General features: G+C 48.1%; 5 protein-coding genes across 5 annotated transcripts; 3 read left to right on the top strand and 2 right to left on the bottom strand.

Moving 5' to 3' along the window:
* Nucleotides 1-1230: 1230 nt before the first annotated feature.
* Nucleotides 1231-1959, top strand: LY89DRAFT_736956 (uncharacterized protein; the record flags this gene model as incomplete). The annotated part of the gene is made up of 1 exon (XM_018220197.1): nucleotides 1231-1959. One exon carries the CDS (start codon nucleotides 1231-1233, stop codon nucleotides 1957-1959), a length of 729 nt encoding a protein of 242 aa, XP_018068308.1.
* Nucleotides 1960-3691: 1732 nt separating this feature from the next.
* Nucleotides 3692-6271, bottom strand: LY89DRAFT_699014 (MFS sugar transporter; the record flags this gene model as incomplete). The annotated part of the gene is made up of 4 exons (XM_018217023.1): nucleotides 3692-3776; nucleotides 4790-5663; nucleotides 5719-6168; nucleotides 6223-6271. 4 exons carry the CDS (start codon nucleotides 6269-6271, stop codon nucleotides 3692-3694), a joined length of 1458 nt encoding a protein of 485 aa, XP_018068307.1.
* Nucleotides 6272-7249: 978 nt separating this feature from the next.
* On the top strand, nucleotides 7250-9991 carry LY89DRAFT_709004 (uncharacterized protein; the record flags this gene model as incomplete). The annotated part of the gene is made up of 3 exons (XM_018217725.1): nucleotides 7250-9672; nucleotides 9709-9786; nucleotides 9817-9991. The coding sequence occupies 3 exons, from the start codon at nucleotides 7250-7252 to the stop codon at nucleotides 9989-9991; spliced, it is 2676 nt and encodes an 891-aa protein (XP_018068306.1).
* A 612-nt stretch (nucleotides 9992-10603) lies between these two features.
* LY89DRAFT_753327 (putative short chain oxidoreductase/dehydrogenase) lies at nucleotides 10604-11775 on the bottom strand (the record flags this gene model as incomplete). Its single annotated transcript, XM_018221272.1, has 3 exons — nucleotides 10604-11166; nucleotides 11258-11410; nucleotides 11468-11775. 3 exons carry the CDS (start codon nucleotides 11773-11775, stop codon nucleotides 10692-10694), a joined length of 936 nt encoding a protein of 311 aa, XP_018068305.1. The 3' UTR covers nucleotides 10604-10691.
* Nucleotides 11776-14658: 2883 nt separating this feature from the next.
* LY89DRAFT_736951 (putative SUR7 family protein FMP45) lies at nucleotides 14659-15641 on the top strand (the record flags this gene model as incomplete). Its single annotated transcript, XM_018220196.1, has 4 exons — nucleotides 14659-14674; nucleotides 14728-15007; nucleotides 15064-15267; nucleotides 15332-15641. 4 exons carry the CDS (start codon nucleotides 14659-14661, stop codon nucleotides 15639-15641), a joined length of 810 nt encoding a protein of 269 aa, XP_018068304.1.
* Nucleotides 15642-16642: the final 1001 nt, after the last annotated feature.

Here is a 16642-nt window from a genome sequence, read left to right as displayed (position 1 = left end):
CTGTCGATTAACAAAGCCTTTGAGCACACATGAAGTTCTCTCTTTCTTTTAAATTCAATACCCGTAAGCTTTATAACACTATTTGTAGCAGAGAGGGTAGACCGGGCCCGAATTCTTGTGCTTCGTTTCTTCTTCGTTCTTGATGAAGTAGAGTCACATGCTCACCAGCCAAGAGTTATTTGATAAGTCTTAACATAGTCTTTGAAGGCTAAAACTATATCAAATAGATCTGGAATAGAACAATCTTTCGTCGACGAACACAACCCCATGTCCTTTCGGCAATCCCACCAAGTAGCAGCCTTTTGAACACCATTCAAACCTCATCTTTCTGGTTCAGAATCTCTGCAAACGTCACCTGTGTTGTAGCAAACTTACGCGCTGGGGCCTTCTTTCTCAAACAGGATATCAAATCCTGTGATAGTACGGTCCTTTGGCTCCGGAATATAGAAAAACGTGAGAGCCAGCATCAACAAACAAGACCCCACCCAGAAAAAACCAGCCATTGCACCCCAGCCCCATGCCTGCGGATTGATCATGTGGGGCACGATGATACTGATGGGTATACCAAGAATATTATAGCATAGACGCGCAACTGCGACAGATTCAGTTCGGAGGAGCAAAGATGGCGGTCCAGAAACGAGCGAGAATGCCACAGGACCGATGCTGAAGAGGGAGAGGTTGGGAAGTATGAAGAGTCAAATATCCCTTTTATATACAGTATCAAGTCTCAGCAACCTGTGATTCTCGAGATCTGGTAGCGGAAGCGACTGCTTCCATTACTGAGCCGAGAGACTCTACACGTGGACTACGTTTGTAAGAGTCCAACTTCTCCGTCATGACTGAGCACGTTGTAGTGTTGGAAATGATGGAGTCTGAGTTTCAGCAAATTGATAGTTGTGGAAGTATCGAAGCTCTCGTCCTATGTGAAGCCACTTGCAACCCACGTGCTCTGAAACCTTTGAGCATCAACGAATGAATTCGTGGGATAGGTCAACTGTTCTCTGTGAGAGCTCGCTAAATTGGCTTATCTCTAACCGAAGCTTATCTCTTGCCGATGAAAAAGGGGCAACAGCACAGCCCGTGTCCAGGTGTAGACTCATGCCGCGCATGACTCTTCAACAGACCTGGGGTTCTGCGTTGTCGGAGCTTCAGATCCAGATTCCTACTTTAAGGGTCCTCATCCTCATGCCTCCCTACTCATTATGAAACTACACAACGAGCAGCACAACAATGAGCTCCACAACTACAACTTCCGACTCCACCCTCATCGTCCCCTCGTTACGTCCGCTATATCCCATTGGAATCCCTTCCAAGTTCTCTCCAGAAGGAGTCGTCCAGAGATTTCCAGGCAACACTACCCTCTGTCATATACCTGCCAATTCGCGTCTCTTCCGAGGCCTGCGAGCCGTCTACGCATCGCTCGAGTCTCACCCAACTCTTTCTAAGAAGATCCACCTCCTGCCCCAGGCCTCATGGCACATGACCACGCTTGACGGTGTTCGGGAGCAGGAATCGGTAGGAAAAGAGAAGCAGCCACTGGCAGACTGCACTGTTGAGTTCGCGCGTCGATTGAGACAACTCGGCTTGGAGCTGGAAAAGGAAGGTCTAGCACCGCCGTATCGAATGCGCGTTCGCGGGTTTGATAAGTGCGTGCTCGGGGTTGGGCTTGAGATTGAGGGAGCGACGGTGCAGGAAGAGAGGCGGATGAGACAACTCCGAGACAAGCTTGCGGATACACTTGGCTTCAGGGCACCAAATCATGACACCTATGGGTTTCACATAACGATTGCTTATCTGATGAGACATATAGATGGAGAAGACAGGCAGGAGTTGAATAGGGTGCTCTCGCAGCATCTCCCCGCTGTACAGCAAGAGTTTGATCTCGGTGCGGTGGAGTTTTGCACCTTTGAGAACATGTATGCTTTCCCGAGGCAGTTCTATCTCGGCGAGAAAGAATAATAGAGAGTCGTAATGTATTAGACGTTTTGTCTATCATATATATCTATTGATATATCCACTTGCGAAGGTCTGCCAGAGGTCCCAGATATTTTGAGCGATCATAAAGAATGAATCCGGAGACCAGGCCAATCCCAATCGCTCGAAGCCTTTTTGAGCGATTTGGACAATCAAAGCTCAAAACGTCCTGATATCCAGATTAGTTCGTGCGCGACGGCCTTGTCGGGCACCTAGATGAAAGGAGGTGGTACTCCAAAATACCAAATGCAGAAGTATTTTGAAGTTACCCGCCGGTCTTTTTTAAGCTGTGCATCCGAAAGAGCCTTGCCAAACGCTGCAAAGAAGTCACTCCGGCATATGGGATCCTTGATCTGCCCCAACTTTTCTACAGCCCACTGATTTTCGTCGCGATCCATACACTCGATGGCGTATAGAAACAATGGACGAACATAACCTGAGTTGAGCTTTCCTCCATCGTCGTAGGCATTCCAGTCACTGTCGACGACTTCACGGATTTGGCCCCACGCTCGCTTCGAATCTGCCGATGTGGACACTGGGTCACCCAGTAAGCGATCCAGTTCAATGAATTCAGCGTAGTATGCTGCTGTGCAGACTCCGATCAGGGATATCAACGGTCCGGCAATTTGAGGGGCAAGATGAGATCGAAGATCTTCTGGTGTCTGGCACTGAGTCGCTGAACGGCTTTCCCATAGGGCGTGCAGTCGTGATGCAACGAGTGGTGTCTGCTGTCCTACTTCTTCTTGATCCGCGCCTGTAGTACGGGAACGGTGATAATGGGTGAGTCGGGCTATGTCACCTGATATCATTTGTAGTTGAAAGTAGAATTCGAACACTGGGGCGCTCAGCGTCTGAAGCAGTTGAGTTGACGTAGCTGATCGATGGCCAAAGGTCAGTTTGAGATTGGGAATCCCCGCGTTGTAGCCGGGAAATAGCCTGCAGACGCTGTCCGGAATAAGCCCCATACCTCCACCACGTATTGTCGTTGCATGAATTATCCTAAGCCAGACAATGATTCTGGAAGAGAGCTCCGAGTGGGATGACGGGTCTTGTACCCAAAGCTTCAACCTTATGAGAAATGTTTCACTGAGCTCTTCAAGAATCGGGATTGCTTCGTAATAAACAAGTTGGAACAAAAAATGAAGCAAGGTTGCCGCTAGGACGGTGGAGAAATCTTTGTTTCCATCATGCAGCAGCTTCTTGTATGCGCTCCGTGAAGATTGGTGAAGGCTCAACGTTTTAGACAACGGCAAGCTATACAATTGCGCTTTGTAGATTACTGAAAGCGCTATGATGGACGAAGCAACCGCTGTGTTGGTCATCGCAAGGTGGACCAAGTCTAGCTTCATTTGCCGCCAATTGATGCTATCAAAAGGTGTGATCCAAGGACAGTCGACTGTGTCCACGAAGAAAGATAAGGATAATTGGAACGGCACTTCGCCCGCTGTCAAAAAATCCATGGTTGTAGTCAACTTGATGTCTCGCGATATCAAGGTTGAAGGTAAGGCAGGATCAAAATCGTCCTCATCAATTGTGATGTTGACTTCATTCTCACACTGCAGAAAAGAACTCGAACGCAGCCTATCAAGAGACAGGAAGCCATCTTGTACAGCTTCCGAGTAAGTCCTAGTAGCAATATGATGCCGAACTTTCTCTGCGAGACTGTAGCTTTGATCCTCGAGTATCGGACTTGGGTGTTTTGGTGAAGTTGAGCCTGTCAGGGGCAGTCTCCCTTCATTTGCATGGGCAGCTCCATCAATGCCGGCGCTTCTAGGACTCGGAAGAGGAGCAGATAGTGGAGGCTGCCGCTGTCGAGGTTTGTAAACGCATTTTCGCTTCTCGGACTTGGTGCAATTCTCGCAAATTGGCCGCCTTTCATCACATTTGATCTTCCTGGAGCGGCAGGTGAGACAACCACTCCGTACTCGGCCTCGATATCCATGATGGCGATGCACACCAACGCTCGAATCTTCTTGCGTTGCCATACTCCGAACTGGGCTTCTGCTGCTGTAGGGGTGACATATGGACCGAAAACGTGGAATGTGGTGAAAGAATAACTGCAGGTTACGAGTGCCGTCTCACAGAGGTTGGAGGAGATTCTTATCTCTTGCCGAGTCCGACATTTATCCGCTTATCTCCTGCCGAATATCAACTCCACACCAGCATCGGCATTAACCAGGAAGCAAGCAAACGTGGATGCTAATAATAGCTTTCAATGGACCAGTCTTTCATTGCCGCTCACCTTGGAGAAAGTCCACAGTTGCATGCTCTCAGATGTGGGGCAACTTGTGCTGCAGTCCGATCTCAACATACAGTACCCAAGGATGTCCAGCCACGAACGGCAACCACATCGCTCAGAATTTTGTAGCGATTGGGACAGATGTGAAAAGGAGCTTGGTTCGAATACAAGTTAGATCGCATGTAAAACAGTCCCACCAAGAATCGCTCCAAATCTTGGCACACTTCGAACATCGAGATTTAGGCTATCAAAATTGAGTCGAAGTCAAACACCAAGGACTATTGAGTGAGCTGTGCACTCCTTGAGCGCTCCCAAAGCCCATGGAGGAGGAATAAATCAATCTTAGTTTGAAGGAGAAGGTAATGCGCACTAAGCAGTAACTCTAACAATGATGATTGCAAGGACTTCCAGCCCATACCCCAAAGTCTTTCAACGAAGTCGGCGAGCTCAGCGAGAGTCAACGATCAATACAGTTGTTCCTTTTTTCACGCTTCCCTCTCAACATGTTCTATAGCAGCACTCTTCCCCATTGCCGCCTCCGCACCAGCCGGATCCTGCAACGCATGCGGAACCAACTGATCTCCAAAAAGCTCATCCATCTGCTCGAGCGTTTTTCCCTTCGTCTCAGGATAGAACAACGAATAACAAACTACCGCTATCACCCCAAAACAAAAGAAGGCATAGAAATACTTGAATCCAATCGCACTTAATGCATTCGGCGATATCTGCGCAAATACGAGATTCAGTGTCCAGTTCACGAATGTGGAGATAGAGTTTCCTTTCGCTCGGATGTCGACCGGGAAGATTTCAGCGGGGTAGACCCAGGAGATGATTCCGGTGGGAGTGTAGAAGAGGCTGAATACGAAGTTCATGGCGACCATGGCGCGAAGTTGGTTTGGGCCTGCGCCGGTGAGGTGTTGGGAGAGCGCGGCGTTGACGACGAGAGCAAGAGCGCAGCCTCCGGCACTGAGGATCAGGGGTTTGACACGACCGATGCGATCGAGTGACCAAAGACCGATGGTGCAATAGACGATCGATAAAGCTCCACTAATACCGATGATCATCAACGACTCCTGGGTACCGATCCCGAGAAGTTCGTAGATGTGTGGGCCGTAGTAGTTGATGACATTGATACCAGAAAGGGGACCGAAAGCTTGGACACCGCATCCGAGGAGGAGACGTCGACGCCATGATGGTTTACGGAAGATGGAGGACCAGGAGATTTGATTCGTGCTGCGGTCGGCGATGATGACGTCTCTGATCTCGCGGAATTCGAGCTCGACGTATTCTTTTGTGGCTTCAGTGCCATCATCGTGGAGTTTGTGCAGAACGGCAAGGGCTTCTTCGTGGCGGTCTTTTTCCATGAGCCAGCGAGGGGATTCTTGCAGGAACCAGACACCGCATAGGAGGATCAGAGCTGGGATACACTGGAATGCGAGAGGGAAGCGCCCTGGTATTTTGAGTAAGTACAGCCCACCATGAAGAGAGATCTATGGATAACGTACATTGAAAGTCTGTGTCGACAAATGTACAACCGTAACCGAGCCATTGGGCAACGAGGAATCCCCAACTCAACATCCATTGCAGAAGACCAGACAGGATACCACGGAAGCTTGCCTGCGAGATTTCTCCGGCATACATAGGAATTGTTGAGGTGAGAATTCCGACCGCCATACCAGCAATGAACCGACCGACAATCAGCATAGCCATGCTAGCAGCACCAGCTTGAAGCGCGCATCCTAAGGTTGCAAAAGCCGATCCTAGAGCAATGGTTCGCTTTCGTCCCAGTGCATCGGCGACAACGAATGTCACAATCGTGCCAGCAATTGCTCCCCCTTGTAACGAGGAGACGATTCCTCCTTGAAGACTATCGCTGGGATGATTGAAGTATGTGATGAATCGGGGCTGGGCGATCGTGGAAGTAATGATACCAGAGTCGTAACCGAAGAGGAAACCTTGCCCACTTGTTAATATTGAGCATTATGTGTGCTTTTGCATCTGCGACTTACCTCCAATGGCCAGGAAGACGGCCGAGACAATTGTTGTTGCCTTTCCCATTCTAAAAGATGAAAGATGACACTCTGTTGTGGAGAGGTATTCAAGTACAACAGAGCTATCGAGACGATTTCAGAGAAACGATGATCTTTGAATCTGGGGAAGATTGACAACTTTATGGAGTCTCAATCTGTCCCCACGTTCGAGATCAAGCGTGCACCAAACCGACCTTCACTAGTCTCTTGCTCCTCGGGACAACAAACAACGAAACTAATATTATATTGCCTTGCATCGGAGTCGTTGGTGTTGACCTCCCCGCGAAAGCGTCCACATAGCGTCCACAACGATACATTTTATATCCCGATAGCAGAAGTCGATATGGGACGGTTGGCCCTTCTTGGCTCAGATGTATCTGTGGTGGCAAGGAATCCAACGATCTGGGCTTTTCCCCGCCAAAATAATAATGCGGGGTCCCATGGGGCAATAATCTGGTGTGTGGGAAAGGGGAAGCGGTAGTGTCGATCCTCGCTTAGTGCATTTAAAGGAGTGATTTGAACGAATTCTGGTAACGAAAAATATATTGGCCATTAGAGATTGAAAGGGACTGAGTCTGAAAAGCGTAAATCAACTACGAGGTCGAGAGACTTGTTTCCAAAGAAACGTTGGAAGTCGTCGGTCTTAGATCACGAGTCAATAAGCTAAGGTCTTGCTCAAACAGATTTACTTATAGAGTTTTGATAGTGGACGGAAGTGGACGCTCGGTTAACTTTCACCCATTTTCACCAGAACTCAAGAAATTCACGACTGTTCTCCATTTTAGTTTTCGCTTCCACGCAATCATGTCCGAAATACGAAGAAGTTTTATTTGGGACTCATAGTGCTCAGTTCTTGAACGTCTCGGCAGCACTCACCCCGAAACTTGATCCACTTTAAGCTCTTCAAAATGTTGTCTACGAAGCTCCGAGTTCATGATGCTGCTCAGGAAAATGTCATTGAGATCAGACCAGCAGAATCCAACAATTCTGCTTGCAACCTCTCACTATGCTACAAGTCGTACGCTGTGGGATACATGGCTTCCACGAAACCCTTGGAATTGACACCGACGAGATTCGATTCTTCTGGACCCTTCAAAGCGACGACGAAAATGCCCTCCAAACAGCATATCAAGTCCGCGTCTTCGAAGTCGTGCCTCAAGATGGGCAACAGTCCCAGAGAAACCCTGTAATATGGGACTCGGAAAAACAAATAAGCAATGCCCAGCGAGACATAATCTGCAAGCCTTCACAAGGATTCAAATCAACGCAAGAGTACGTCTGGTGCATCACAGTCTTCGACCAGCACGACACCGCAACAACCAGCATCGAAAACATGTTCTTCACAGCCTACCCACGATCTCAACTCCTACCTCCACTGAGCATGAACCGGACATACATGGCACACACCGCCCTAATCTTTCGCACCTGGTTTGAAGATATCGAGAACAAATGGAAAGCATGGTGGATCGGTGACGGAGGAGACAAACCCATCTACCTTCGACGATCTTTTAAGCTAGACCGAGTACCTTTTCGAGCAATTGCGTTTGTGTCTGGACTTGGTCATCATAATTTCAGCGTGAATGGAAAACCGGCTTCAGATCATGTCCTCGATCCTGGCTGGACGAATTATCACCGTGCTGTGCAGTTCGTTGCTCATGATTTGACATCATCGCTGCGGGTGGGAGAGAATGTGCTGGGAGCACATATCGGGAATGGGTTCTATGCCGGTGATCAAGGAGACCGATTTTTCTGGCCGAAGTATGAAGATAATACTTATGTCCGGTACGGAAACGAGTTATGTTTCTTTGCCGAACTACATCTGATATACGAGGATGGAACCCATGATGTTGTGATATCCGATTCGAGGTGGAAGGTCAGGAAGAGCGCTACTACTTTAGCCAATATCTACGCTTCGGAGACGCATGATCGAAGAGTCTTTCCGGTGGGATGGGACGCTCCTGACTTTGACGAGAGTGACTGGGCATCGGCGAAAGGACTTACGGGCCCAAGAGGATTCCTGAAATACCAAAGTCAACCTCCTGTCATCCGACGCGAAACGTTCCATCCGATTTCCACTTCCTCTCCAAGACCTGGCGTTGTATGTTTTGATCTTGGCCAGAATGCTTCGACGATGGTAAAGATCGTCGTCGAAGGACAAGCAGGTTCCGAAATCACAATCCGTTACGGAGAAACGGCGTACGAAGACGGGACGATCAAGATGCCTGACCCTCTCTTCAAAGAATTCGAAACAAAAGTCTACTCGACTTTTTTCCTGGCTGGGACAGGAAGCCCCGAGGTTTGGGAGCCAGAATTCAGCTTCACCAGTGCCCGCTACATACAGATTGACGGCGTATCACTCGAAGTCAACTCGAATCTCCCCATCATACACTCAGCAGTCGGACAACACGTCTCCTCAGCATCTCGCCGTCTCGGCTCCATGACCACCGATAAAGAAGACGTAAACGCACTTCTCTCTGCACTGAAATGGACATTCGCATCCAACCTCTTCAGCTACCACACCGACTGTCCTCAGATTGAGAAATTCGGATGGCTGGAAGTAACACATTTACTCGCACCAGCAACACAATACATGGTGGACATGGAATCCCTCTACACCAAAATCCTGCTAGATATCCTCGACGCCCAAGAACCGAATGGACTAGTTCCTACCATGGCGCCGGAAATAAGGTACATGTGTGGTCCGTTACATGATACTATTACATGGGGCTGCGCATTGATATTCATTCCTGATATACTGAGGAAATATTACGGGTCGACGCATACGATTCCAAGGATGTATAGAGCGGGAGAGCGATACATGCAGTATATTAAAACGAAAGAGAGAAAAGGGGGACTAATCGAGCACGGTCTGGGGGACTGGGGAAGGGGAATCGCGCACGGGAACGCACAAGCCAATATCGAGACGGCAGTCTATCACGAATGTCTGAAATGCATGGAACGCTTTGCCCAAATTCTCGATCTGCCTAATGAAGCCGTCAGATGGGGAAACGAAGCCGCAAGAATTTACGAGGTGTATAACAAACATCTGCTGGTGACAGATGATCCTAACCATCCTTTTGCGTATTACACCTCTCTCGACAACCCCCCGGCTCGAGACCGCGACGCTGTGTGTCAAGCTGTGGCGTTACAATTCAACATGGTGCCCGATATCTACAAGGCGGACGTCACGCATGCCTTTCTGGACGATGTCTCAGACGGCCGTCTGCGATCCGGCGAAATTGGTCTGCGGTACCTATTTCTCACGTTACATGATATCAATCGACCAGATCTGGTCCTTCAGATGGCGCGCCAGGAGGAACATCCTTCGTACATGCGCTTTTTGCGTAGGGGCGAAACAACGCTCCTGGAGTTCTGGCAGGATGAATGTCGGAGTAAGTGTCATGACATGTTGGGGAGTATTTTGGAGTGGTTTTATACTGCTGTGTTGGGATTGAAGGTTGGGAGGGATGGGTGGAGGGATTTTGTTGTGAGTCCGCCGTATGAAAATGAGTTTGGGGCTGTGAGGGGGACTTTCGAGTGTCCGTATGGTGGGATTGAGGTTGATTTTAAGAGGGAGGATGGGGTGGTGAGGTTGGAGTTGGTGATTCCGATGAGTACGGAGGCGAGGGTGATGTTGCCTCTGGGTGCGAAGAGTGTTCGTTTGTCGCGAGAAGGTGGAGAGATGAGAGAAGTGGAGGGAGAATCTGTTAGGCTGCGACATGGGAGATATGTTATTCATATTGTTTAGAAAATGAACTTTTGTACAGACCATTCTACTTATTGTTTCACTCCACGAGCCGAGGGTTTAGAGCACAAGGATTTGCTCAATCTGTCCGATAAGTGGTGCAGTGTAGAATATCTTCGCTTTTTGATTGTTGTGTTTCCGCTTAGAACATTCTCAAGTTCCGATTCTTGGTCATAACTCCAAGCGCTCTCGACTTGAGCTGCCTCGACCAAAGTCCAGCATCACCAGCGAAATTCTTGCTCTGCACAACTGGCAGAATGTCTATGTTGAAGGATTAGTCTTGCTGTTGGTGTCTGTCAAGAGTAAAGTACTTAAATATCGCACAAGTCAATCCAACTCAGCTGCCGGCTTTGAATCAAGTGGAGGCCACCCTCACGGCTCTTCCAGAGCTTGCTGAGGTCTATCCCCGGCTATTGCATAAGATGGTCGTACAAGTGAATAATAAAGTATACAAGGAAAGAGCATGCACTTAGTGAATCAGATCTCAAACAGCTAGAAAGCTTCAATCTAGTCAGATTTTGAAAAATATTTGCGGAATAGTATGGGAAAGTTTGGCTTCGTTGTCGTATCGGTTCGTGGCGAAAGTTATAATGAAACCGGAGAAGGCTTCGAGTCCAAATCTATAGAGCATCATGCCGATAATGTAGATGGCTATGTTACGCTTCTCGAGTGGGATGAAGAGTGAGCTTGTGCATGTATCGATCTACTTCTGCACCAAACCTTTCTCTCTCTGAAGGTCCATATATGACTTTGACACTCCACCATCATGTTTAGTATTCTCCCACACATCCCTAAAAGCATCATACCCCGCCTTAATCTTCGCATTCTGGTCCAAGGCTCTCTGTGCAACTTCACTACTGAGCAGCAACCTCAAATGTTCTTCTTTTCCTTTCCCTCTTCCCGTTCTAGTCACTACTTCAAACACAGCTTGACAACCTTTCTCGACGTCATTAGGAGTCTTCCATTCTCCGGGATCGCCTTTGAAAACATCAATGAATTTTCCCATGGCCGTTGCATAGTATTCTTCATCCATTTCTTTCTCGGTAAAAGTACCTGCGATTGCCATGTTGGTGGTGAAGGGACCTGGTTGGACGATCAAGACTCGGATGTTGAATGGCGCTACTTCTTGGACGAGTCCTTGGGAGAAGCCCTCGAGCGCGAATTTTGTTGCAGCATACCTGCAACCAGACAATTAGTTGACTTGTCCACAGAAAAACAAAAACGGTGCGCTCAAGCTCGGAAGGAGTTAAGGAAATTTGCAGCACTTACATGCCCATAGTCACTTGAGGGTTTATTCCAGCACCACTCGAGAAGTTGACGATCGTACCGCTTTTTCGAGCTCTCATCTGAGGGAGAACAGCTTGAGTGAGTTTCATCGGACCAAAGAAATTGGTATCAAAGATTAACTGAGCTTCCTTCGGACTATCACACACGTCAACCATTCAACTCCTATAGCACAACAACGGATTTAAAACTCACCTGAAGTCCTCAAGGGCTCCCATGATAGACATGCCTGCAACATTCGCAAGAACATCAATTCTCCCAAACTTCTTGGTACCTTCGGCTACCACTTTCTGCAAGACTTCCGGGCTTTCGGTGACATCGAGTGTGAGCCAGATGCCGCCGAGACCCTCGATTTGTTTTACCAATTCTGGCGTTTTGGAGGGGTTGCGGGAAGTTGCAATGACTTTATGACCGGCTCTTAGAGCAATGAATGTTAGGGAGGTGCCAAATCCACTGCTACTTCCGGTGATGAGCCAGACAAGAGGCTTGTTTTCTGCAGACATTGTGTTTGGTTTTTTAAGTGATAAATCGTTGAGCTTGTTTCTATGAAGATAATGAGGCTATAGGAAGTAAAAATCGTCAAGGTCATATACTCATCTCATAGTGCCGGAAGGTCGACGGAGGTTCGGACTTAAAATCACACCCCCTCACAACTTTTGCGTAAGACGGCCATGGACAAACTTTTGAGGCTGTATTTCCGACACTTTGTAATCATGCATGATTAATACATCGTATTCCTGAGTCCGAAACATGGTTAGCTTGATGTCGGACTTAATCTCGTCAAGCCTCAAGTGAATTCAGGGTTAGCGAGCAGGTGACGCACGTCACTCCTGCGTACCTGGCTTGCTTTGCGAACAGCTGAAGATAGCTTCAGAGTGATGTTCGGTGGATGGAAAATGTATCAGTCTTATGTAGTTTAGAGTAGGAGATGGACTAGATACGGAAACGGCATAGCTCACAGCCAAATCATTCCAGTCCATATCAGAATACCTAGGTAGTTTGACGCATTCTCTCCATCTATGAAATTCCTAGCCGATTTTGGTACTCGAGAACACTAAAATATCTTAAACTAACTCCAACATTACACACCATTATATAGTTTGTTTTTAATTAGACTTAAGTTTTAACTTATCAAGAAACTATTCTACGTTCTTATTAAAAAATATTAAATATAAACTTAATTTGTTATGCGCAATACTCTACATTTTGTGAATTTAGGCCCTATCGCAAAATCGCCCACGAATTTCACCGATGGAGAGGCATTTCCACAAATTTTCAATGCAAATATTCCTCACAATACAGATCCAACCTGCAGAGCTTCCTAAATGTCAATAACCCAAGGCAACCTTCAGCTTCCCCTTGGTGCTTTCTGGTTGAAAGGTTTATCGTTAAAGGGTGGACCCGTCCAGCTTCATAATTATCAGGATTTATTGAAAACCCTGATCGAGAGTGCGAAGGGCAAGCCGAGTTTTGTGTTTGATAAAGAATATAGTATTGAGGATGGGGAAGTGGCGTATAGCGATTTCTCGGAACATAAGGCGATAAAGCTGGTATTTAGGTTTTGAGCAGGTCTCTGGAGCTGCAATGTTTGGTTGAATGAGTCGTGGGAAAAGAAAGATGGGGTGCCTTGCGTTATAACAGATATATTATCACAGCGCTATGATATTGGACTGTTGCATCTCCAGCCAACGCGCTGACACAATATACGCCTAAGCAAATGCTAGGATAGCGATGTAATTGCACCCTATAGCACTCTTTTCCTCATCTTGGAGCAAGCACTAGGGACAATTGATTCTGGAGGGTCTCCGATACGATAAAGTATGGCCATGTCTACAAATAAAGACCCTATCGGCTGTAATTCGACAGTGAAAAGACGACTGAGGGTACGATGTGCAAGCAACTTTCGGGACGAGAGGTGTAAAATGTGCGCGTAGGTATATGAAGAAAAATACATGTAAAAAGACAGACAATGAACCACTTGGTAGAGAGTAAAATATTTACGCATCGCATAACCAGACAATAAAGTATACAAGGAAATAGCATGTACCTAGCGAATCAGGTCTCAAACAGTTGGAACCTACCTAAGTAGGTCGGCATCCACTGAGTCACATGACGGAATAAAAATGTGTAAAGAAAACTCGGAATGAATTCAGTTCCTGCAGTTGGAACGAATCTTACATACCTGCTGTTAGTACGGAGGTAAGACAATCTTTGAGAACAGCCTGTAGTCCGAGAATAGGTGGTGGATCCCGCAAGAGATGACCCTTGGGAAAGCGAGTGAAGAAAGTTGACAGGAATACCTAGGAGAGACTCCGATGTCTTCCCTCACAATACTTCCATCAAAGGGGACTATCCCCGGATCAAGTATATGCGCAACGTCAAGTTCGTGGCCTCCAATGACAATGATCCCGGATGTCTCTCGTCATCAGTCAGGCGGAAGCGGTGTAGCTTGGCATTCGGGCCAAGTCCGCTCCACCCCGGCGTTTCCCCAAAAACAAGGAACGACAGCTCAGCGCGCATCACCAGCAAAACACTCGTGAGTCGTGGATGCCTTCATACTTGAAACCTCTATAATTGTCTGCTGCTGGGATTCTGCGGGAATCTGAGACTGAGGCTCAAGCAGAGATCGATTTCATCCCAGCTCTTAAGACGACCGCATTAATTGAGGCTCGTTGCTGTTGTGATGTCTTCGTGTTTTGATGTTCCCCTCTCTTCCCCACTCAGCTCAGCCTCATGATCTTCCTCTTCTCATTTCGCTTGCGAAACCCTGATTGCAAGCTTAGACCAAACAGTGCGATGACGTCGAACTCTGGGACCCTCAAGCTGAAGATGCGCCATTTCACAGGTCGAGAGGGCCGTCATGACTGAGGGCTTCTTGTGGAGAGATTACACGTGAGAGAAGCTTTCAAATGCCGCCAAACTGTAATCAGCTAATTTCACTGCACACTCAGCACAAAATTGCACAAAGTCCCTGGACAAATAACCGCTAGGCCGCTTAAGGTTTGAGCTACTGTAAAAGCAACAGCCGAAGATTGCATCGTCATCGTTGGCATCACAGCTCCGTCAAGCCACATCCAGCTAACCATCACCCTAAATCACCAACAAGGTAATCACTTTAATAACCCCAACCTCCCCGTCACGATCCCTCCTCTCAATCAACATCCAACAATCCCGCGCACCAGTCTCAGAGTTGTCGCAGCTGTGCTGTCCATTCGAAACGCCAAGTCAAGGTACGTTTGTTGCTCAGTCTATCCGAGGTTTTGGATCTTGAGGACCAATTGTTTCGAGATTGTTTGTGCTAACTAGATCATCAAAAGGCAGTTCGCTCCTCTCGTCGCATATCGACCGATTCTCCCCAATTCATCACATCTAGCACCTAATACACAATGGCCGGCGGAATGCGTGAGTTTGCGAGCATCCGATCGTACTGGTACACCGCTGACATGTGTTTGCAGGCGGTATCATGGGCACTGTGTCCCTCATCCTCATCGCAGGAGCCCTCGTCCTGATGTTCTTCGTCGTCCTCAGCGGTGTCAAGGATAGCACTCCTCTTAATAAGACGTACTTCCTGCGAACCGATACATCCTCCATCACTGGAGCTCGACCTATCTCTCAATGGACATACTTCTACGTCTGCGGTGACGGCAACACTGACTGCGGCTCACCCGTTCCAGATCTGCCATTCGGATATGCCTGGGTTGGAGGTGGAAGTGGCGCACCATCCGATTTCCTTGGGTATGTGTTACATTATACTATGGTTTCTAAAGGAATAGCAGACTGATCAATTGCAGTGGTCACGGAAAGGACACAACCAGCAAGTACTACTTCTTTCTGTGGCGCTTTGGCTGGGTTTTCTACCTCATGGGTCTCGTCTCCACCGTTGTCGCTTTCTTCACTGCTCTCCTCGCTCCCTGCAGTCGTCTCGCATCTGGATTCTCTGGCGTAGTTCTCATGTTCGCACTCTTCTTCTACACCATGGGTGTATCTCTGATGACGTAAGTTGCATTCAACTCTCGCATGACATCAACTCATCTATTACATCACACTAACAAATACCAGCGCTGAATTCGTGAAAGCCCACGATGCCTTCAACCGTGCCGGCCTTACCTCGAAGATCGGCCGCTACGCTTTCGGCTTCTCTTGGGGAGCGTGGGCCGCCATCTTCCTCGCAACCATCTTCTTGTTCCTGGGCTGTGGTGCAGGTGGCAGAAGTGATGACAAGGTCCGAAGCTCAAGACGAACCAACGGTGCTACTGGCGGCGGTCTCGGCAACGTCGGTTTCTTTCGTCGTCAACGGAGCAGACGCTCCGCCAGAGGTTCCTTCGTTGACAATGAGAGCCAACGACGTGTCAAGGACGAGTACGCTTAAATTGCTCGATGAAGAAAGGGTGTGGGGACGATGGTGGAGGGGAAAAGAAATAAGGTGTGGGGTTGGGGGAGGGGGAGGGGGAGTGCAATTGTTATGAGAGACACGAATACCCACGGCCATCCAACTAACCACACGACGGCCGGCAAACTGGAATTTGATTGATGATTTGGAAAGCAGGTGGAGTGGGATGTGTAAGATAATGGCGTTGCGGAAGTGGTGCCTGGTAGTACGTAATGTTTATAGTATCGAATAATATGAATTGTAAATACTTTCAATGAATTGCGAGTCTTAGGTGATATGAAGTTTGCAAGTGCAGCCAACTTGTCAATCGGCAATCAGGAACTCACTCGTCACTCTCAATCCTCTTCAACCCCCAACTAAACTCCAATCTCTCCCTCTCCTCCATTTCTCATCTCTCTCTCTCCCAAATACAATATTTGTTGCACATCGGCAAAATCTTTGTTGCACACCGCATCCCCCTCGGACATTCCCACATCCAGTATCTTCTCCAACCAGTCGGACATCAGACCGCTTCAAAGAGGGACACAGGTCCGGATGTCCGGGTCCTGGAAGAGGTACAAATGTCCGGCCTCGGGTAGAAGGTGGGAGAGAAGGAAGAAGGAAAGGAAAGAGCAGTGCAACAGGTCGTTGCGATGTGCAACAAAAGTGTGCTGGCACGTGACTATGGGCCTAGGCTGATTTGTGAGAGACAGGGTGAGGGAGAATGGAAGAGGTACAATGTCCGGATTATGGAGGAAGGAAGGAGGGGGGAAAGGGGGAAGAGAAAGAAGGAGGAGGGGGAAGAGAAAGAAGGAGGAAGGGGAGGAGAAAGGAAACTTGCGATGTGCAACAAAGTTTTTTGGGTGAGGCACGTGATTTGTAGTTAGTGAGGTCGAGGGGAGAGGGGGAATAGTGGTGAGAGAAAGAAAATAGTTGGGGGAAGAAAGTATTGTGGTAATAGTGTGAGTGGGTTGGGTGCGCAATGTGCGCAAGATGCGCGG

Source organism: Mollisia scopiformis, assembly GCF_001500285.1.
Source record: "Mollisia scopiformis unplaced genomic scaffold LY89scaffold_18, whole genome shotgun sequence".
NCBI lineage: Eukaryota > Fungi > Ascomycota > Leotiomycetes > Helotiales > Mollisiaceae > Mollisia > Mollisia scopiformis.
This window is presented reverse-complemented; position numbering and strand designations above follow the sequence as displayed.